The sequence below is a fragment of the Coregonus clupeaformis genome, chromosome 1 (genome assembly GCF_020615455.1).
Source record: "Coregonus clupeaformis isolate EN_2021a chromosome 1, ASM2061545v1, whole genome shotgun sequence".
Classification (NCBI taxonomy): Eukaryota; Metazoa; Chordata; class Actinopteri; order Salmoniformes; family Salmonidae; genus Coregonus; species Coregonus clupeaformis.
In genome coordinates, this window is record NC_059192.1 from 94,847,814 (window position 1) to 94,854,739 (window position 6,926).

The following is a 6,926-nucleotide window of genomic DNA, read 5'->3' on the forward strand; positions in this document are numbered from 1 at the left end:
TAACGCTGTTGTTTTTTACTAGCGATACAGTACATTCAGAGCTGGCTCCAAGCATAAGAGACAAAAGCTTTTTGGAGAACTCAGTCGGGTCTCAATGTACTTTTGAGAGTAAGAATAGTAGAATACGTCAGGTGCCATTTAGAAATGTGGTTGTACATAATTCGGCAGGTTTTCTCTTGTTATGTCAGTCACTGACAGTCACTCAATTAAACATGTCAGCTAAAAATTTTTAGATTGATAGTTAGTCTAGCCAGGTATCTAAATTTGTAGTAATCTTGGCCAAATACTGACCGGGCACGTGCCCAGGGCCCTGACCTCCACAGGGCCCCCATTGATTTTGTTAGTCATTCTCACTCAGATGTCAGATTAACATGGTTTAAGTCATGGCTAAATGTGTAGAAGTGCAGGAAATTAGCTTTAAAACTGCAAAGATTTATCTCCACCCCATGGCAAAATGGATAGAATAGGAGGAAATTAGCTGTAAAACTGCTACAATTTCTCTCCGCTCAATGGCAAAATGTGTAGAATTAAAGGAAATTAATTTTTAAAAGTTGTTTTCTCTCCGCCGTCAACTGTCAATACTCTCCCACACACTACACAACTGTCAATACTCTCCCACACACTACACAACTGTCAATACTCTCCCACACACTACACAACTGTCAATACTCTCCCACAAACTACACAACTGTCAATACTCTCAGACGCACTACACAATTATCAATGCTTTCTGACGCACTACACAACTATCAATACTCTCAGAGAAGTGGTTAAGTGTAGATGTGATGATGTACATTTGGCCCCTGCTTTTCTGGCTGGTAATAAAGCTTGCCGACACTGTAGCCACATGATAAAGAAAATGTGTTAGATGTGTTTTGTTTTGTGTTTTCTCAGTCTCACATGTCTGTTGTATTTCGAGCTGTTCTTGTCAAAGTTTATACATATGTCTGACGGTCAGTCAAGAATTGTCTTCTCAATGTATCCCTCTCCTCTCTTCAGGGAGCTGATGCCCAAGACCCTGGAGGGCCAGATCACCATGGAGAAGACCCCCAGCTACTTCGTGACCAGAGAGGCCCCGGCCCGGATCTCCGCCATGTCCCGGGACACCAAGCTGATCGTGGTGGTGAGGGACCCCGTCACCAGGGCCATCTCTGACTACACACAGACGTTGTCCAAGAAGCCCAACATTCCCACCTTCGAGAGCCTGACCTTCAGAAACAGGACTACGGGGCTAATTGACACGTCCTGGAGCGCCATCCAGATTGGCATCTATGCCAAGCACCTGGACAACTGGCTGCAGTACTTCCCCATGAGCCAGATCCTGTTTGTGAGCGGTGAGCGTCTGATCAGCGACCCAGCTGGAGAACTGGGCCGGGTCCAGGACTTCCTGGGGCTCAAGAGGATCATCACAGACAAACACTTCTACTTCAACCAGACCAAGGGCTTCCCCTGCCTTAAGAAGGCTGAGGGCAGCAGCAAGCCCCACTGCCTGGGAAAAACCAAAGGGCGGACCCACCCCAACATCCACCCAGAGGTGGTGCAGAGGCTACAGGACTTCTACAGGCCTTTCAACATGAAGTTCTATCAGATGACAGGACAGATATTTGGTTGGGACCATTGACTGTGCCTCAAATACTGTACATTTGGCAGATTTACATTTTAGTCATTTAGCAGACACTTGTTTCTAGAGCAACTTACAGGAGCAATTAGGGTTAGGTGTCTCGCTCAACAGATTGTCTACCAAGTCGGCTCGGGGATTCAAACCAGCAAGCTTTCGGTTACTGGTCCAACACTCTTAACCGCTAGGCTACCTTCCACCCCCCGAATACAGATGTCGAGAGAACACAGATCACTGTTGACACTGCAGTATTACTGTGGGACAGCAACAACACTAAGCCTAGAGGCAATATGTGTCTGTGAGAGTGGGGGAAAAAGCCTTATCTGCTCTTACTGGCATGCCAGATATGCAATGTGTTCACTGTGTTACGTATTCCTTTATCAGAACTGCCTCAGAACCAATATCAGCTGGGGCTGGTTGAAGGAAATTGAGCTGGATTATTCCTTATAGAGCATGTGGTGGTTCTAACACAGAGAGATACTGCATCTCCTCCTCTCCCAGTAGTTACTGTAAGAGGGAACCTTCCAGTGCTGCAAAAGACAAATATGTTGTTTCTGTACAGGAAGTTATATGAAATCACACAGAAAAGACTTTGGATAAAAAGCCTTGTCTGAGTGATTCTATATCATATTTGAAAGCAAACCTAGCTGCTTTTCAAAGCTTAGCATTTTTCTAGAAAAATATTGAAAAGATAAAAATACATTTAATTTATTTAAGATTATGTACACATGCAGTATTATAATATACATCTTGATGTTCTCTGTGCCTCTAGAATGTTGTTTTATACTGTACAACATAGTTTTTCTTCATCATGTTTATCAAGGTAATTAATTTGAATGTGTAAATGCGGTTCCCACACTCTTTTCCTGCTGAGTTTGTAATTTAAATCCTGTGAGGGTTTGTTATTCCGAGGGTAGTTTCCCCACGTTCAGTTAAAGGAGTTAATTGAATTACAGTGTGGAGAGCCAGAGAGAGCAAAGATAGCACTCAATGGAAGCGTCCAATGGCACCCTGTTCTTTACATAATGCACTACGTTTGACCAGAGCCCATAGGGAATAGGGTGCCATTTGGTATGCACAGTCAGTCAGCTGTTGTATCAGTAACAGCAACTCCTCAACTAATGTTATAATGAGACCTCTAGTGGGCCTAACCAAATGATTCCTCAAATTTCCTCTTTAACATGCCTCTTTGTGAACTGAATATAGTTGATGTTATCTGGCCTTTCCTTGTCTCAGAGGCATCCGTAGATGGAGGTGTCTCTCTCTGTGTCTTTTTAAAGGAGCCAAAGAACAATTGTGAAGTTGTATTTCTGATTTATAGTACCAGTCAAAGGTTTGGACACACCTACTCATTCAAGGTTTTTTCTTTATTTTTTACTATTTTCTACATTGTAGAATAATAGTGAAGACAAAGTGGTCCTCTGTAGCTCAGCTGGTAGAGCACGGTGCTTGTAACGCCAAGGTATTGGGTTCAATCCCAGGGACCACCCATAGATCTTTTTTCCTCTTGGTTTGTAAGCTGGGAGGAGGTCGTCGGGTAAGCTTGGCATCGGGTAAGTTTGGCTTTATACATAGCTTGGGCTTTGTCGAGTAAGGCTTAAACTATGTATTTAGATTGTAGTTAGGTATTGTAGGTAGGTATCGTGGGTTGTTGTAGGTAGTTATTGTATGTAATTATTGTAGGTTAGTATTGTATTCGGCGGTGCCGGGTGTAGCACGAAGCTAGCTAGCTAGCTAACTCACCACCTGGACTAGCTGGTGAGTAGCCATTAGCAACGGTATAGTTGTTTCACGCCTGAGAGTGCCTGTAATTACGCCAGCTGGCTGCCTACAATAATTACATACAATAACTGCCTACCATTCAGCTGTTTTCTAACCTCATTGTCTGAACCGTTAACGTTAGGTAGCAAGTGGCTACTGTGCTTGAAAATTAGCAAGCTTGTTGCAACCTGGATAGCTACTTGTAAACAATAGCTGGAACGACCGAGCGAACAGACGCGAACTGGCTGAGTCAATTCAGTGGCTAGCTTTGCACTTGGCTAGCTAACAGTAGCTGCTAGGGGTAAGTCATAACCTACACTGGTGTTTTGTTTTTTACATATTGATAGCCCGAGTCGCTCAAGGAATTCGGGACATGGGTGACTAGTTAACGTTAGTTTGGCTCTCTCTGTGTGTTCGTGCCGTGAAAGGAGGGGTTCTTCTTTGTCTGAAAGCAATGGCTAGCTAGTTTGCTAACTATTCTAGCTAACTAACTGGCTGAATAAGTTGACGACGGACTCGCTCAAGCTGTCGGGACTAACCCACAACGTTAGACACGGACACGAATGAACTGGTGGTTGTTGTGGCTGAGTATTGGCGCTAAACCCTGCAGTTGGAGACCGGCATGCTAGCTGGCTGTGGCGTCTTATGACGAGGTGCCAGGACGTTTTTCACGGAATAATACTGCACCTAGTTAGCTAGCTGAATAAACTAGGTTAGTCTATTCTTAGAAAACATTGAACCGCTGTAGTTTACAACAATTATAGTTTCTGAGGTGGAAGTTGGGAGAGTTATATTTGGGAGTTGTGGTGAGGGAGGCCCCGCTCTCTCCTTTCCCAGATGTTTAGTTCATTTTATTCCGATCTCCTCTGCATTATTGTAGCCATCTGCTGCAGCCTGTCAACTATGCCTCTGCCTATCCCTGTTCTCTCCTCTCCGCACAGGCTACACAAACGCCTCACACCGCGTGGCTGCTGCCTCTCTAACCTGGTGGTCCCTGCACGCACGACCCACGTGGAGTTCCAGGTCTCAGGCAGCCTCTGGAACTGCCGTTCTGCTGCCAACAAGGCAGACTTCATCCCAGCCTATGCTACCCTCCAGTCCCTCGACTTCTTGGCGCTGACGGAAACATGGATTACCACTGAAAACACTGCTATTCCTGCTGCTCTCTCCTCGTCTGACCATGTGTTCTCGCATACCCCGAGAGCATCTGGTCAGCGGGGTGGTGGCACAGGAATCCTCATCTCTCCCAAGTGGACATTCTCAATTTTTCCCCTGACCCATCTGTCTATCTCCTCATTTGAATTCCATGCTGTCACAGTCACTAGCCCATTTAAGCTTAATATCCTTGTCATCTATCGCCCTCCAGGTTCCCTTGGAGAGTTCATCAATGAGCTTGACGCCTTGATAAGTTCCTTTCCTGAGGATGGCTCACCCCTCACAGTTCTGGGGGATTTCAACCTCCCTACGTCTACATTTGACTCATTTCTCTCTGCCTCCTTCTTTCCACTCCTCTCCTCTTTTGACCTCACCCTCTCACCGTCCCCCCTACTCACAAGGCAGGCAATACGCTTGACCTCATCTTTACTAGATGCTGTTCTTCTACTAATCTCACTGCAACTCCCCTCCAAGTCTCCGACCACTACTTTGTATCCTTTTCTCTCTCCCTCTCCTCCAACACTACTCACTCTGCCCCTACACAGATGGTAATGCGCCGTCGCAACCTTCGCTCTCTCTCTCCCGCTACTCTCTCCTCTTCCATCCTATCATCTCTTCCCTCTGCTCAATCCTTCTCCCTCCAATCTCCTGATTCTGCCTCCTCAACCCTCCTCTCCTCCCTTTCTGCATCCTTTGACTCTCTATGTCCCCTATCCTCCCGGCCGGCTCGGTCCTCCCCTCCAGCTCCGTGGCTTGATGACTCATTGCGGGCTCACAGAACAGAGGTCCGGGCAGCTGAGCGGAAATGGAAGAAAACTAGACTCCCTGCAGACCTGGCATCTTTTCACTCCCTCCTCTCTACATTTTCTTCATCTGTTTCTGCTGCTAAGGCCACTTTCTACCACTCTAAATTCCAAGCATCCGCCTCTAACCCTAGGAAGCTCTTTGCCACATTTTCCTCCCTGCTGAATCCCCCCCTCCTCCCTCTCTGTGGATGACTTCGTCAACCATTTTGAAAAGAAGGTTGACGACATCCGATCCTCATTTGTTAAGTCAAATGACACTGCTGGTCCTGCTCACACTGCCCTACCCTATGATTTGACTTCTTTTTCCCCTCTCTCTCCAGATAAAATCTTGCGACTTGTGACGGCAGGCCGCCCAACAACCTGCCCGCTTGACCCTATCCCCTCCTCTCTTCTCCAGACCATCTCCGGTGACCTTCTCCCTTACCTCACCTCGCTGATCAACTCATCCTTGACCGCTGGCTATGTCCCTTCCGTCTTCAAGAGAGCGAGAGTTGCACCCCTTCTCAAAAAACCAACACTCGATCCCTCTGATGTCAACAACTACAGACCAGTATCCCTTCTTTCTTTTCTCTCCAAAACTATTGAGCGTGCCGTCTTTAGCCAACTCTCTTGCTATCTCTCTCAGAATGACCATCTTGATCCAAACCAGTCAGGTTTCAAGACTGGTCATTCAACTGAGACTGCTCTTCTCTGTGTCACAGAGGCTCTCCGCACTGCTAAAGCTAACTCTCTCTCCTCTGCTCTTGTCCTTCAAGACCTGTCTGCTGCCTTTGATACTGTGAACCATCAGATCCTCCTCTCCACCCTCTCCGAGCTGGGCATCTCCGGCGCGGCTCACTCTTGGATTGCGTCCTACCTGACCGGTCGCTCCTACCAAGTGGCGTGGCGAGAAGCTGTCTCCGCACCATGTGCTCTCACCACTGGTGTCCCCCAGGGCTCAGTTCTAGGCCCTCTCCTATTCTCGCTATACACCAAGTCACTTGGCTCTGTCATATCCTCACATGGCCTCTCTTATCATTGCTACGCTGACGACACACAACTAATCTTCTCCTTTCCCCCTTCAGATAACCAGGTGGCGAATCGCATCTCTGCATGTCTGGCAGACATATCAGTATGGATGACGGATCACCACCTCAAGCTGAACCTCGGCAAGACGGAGCTGCTCTTCCTCCCGGGGAAGGACTGCCCGTTCCATGATCTCGCCATCACGGTTGACAACTCCGTTGTGTCCTCCTCCCAGAGTGCGAAGAGCCTTGGCGTGACCCTGGACAACACCCTGTCGTTCTCCGCTAACATCAAGGTGGTGACCCGATCCTGTAGGTTCATGCTCTACAACATTCGGAGAGTACGACCCTGCCTTACACAGGAAGCGGCACAGGTCCTAATCCAGGCACTTGTCATCTCCCGTCTGGATTACTGCAACTCGCTGTTGGCTGGGCTCCCTGCCTGTGCCATTAAAACCCTACAACTCATCCAGAATGCCGCAGCCCGTCTGGTGTTCAACCTTCCCAAGATCGCTCACGTCACCCCGCTCCTCCGCACACTCCACTGGCTTCCAGTTGAAGCTTGCATCTGCTACAAGACCA

The 6,926-nt window shown here is 47.5% G+C and overlaps 1 protein-coding gene across 1 annotated transcript in view; it reads left to right on the plus strand.

The window, feature by feature from the left end:
• LOC121577787 (heparan sulfate glucosamine 3-O-sulfotransferase 3A1-like) overlaps positions 1–2,274 on the plus strand; it is a 135,978-nt gene extending 133,704 nt beyond the window's left edge. Inside the window, exon 2 of the mRNA XM_041891677.2 lies at positions 1,000–2,274. Within this exon, the coding sequence (XP_041747611.1) occupies positions 1,000–1,621 (622 nt within the window). The 3' untranslated portion in view covers positions 1,622–2,274. The remainder of the gene's footprint in view (positions 1–999) is intronic.
• Positions 2,275–6,926: the final 4,652 nt, after the last annotated feature.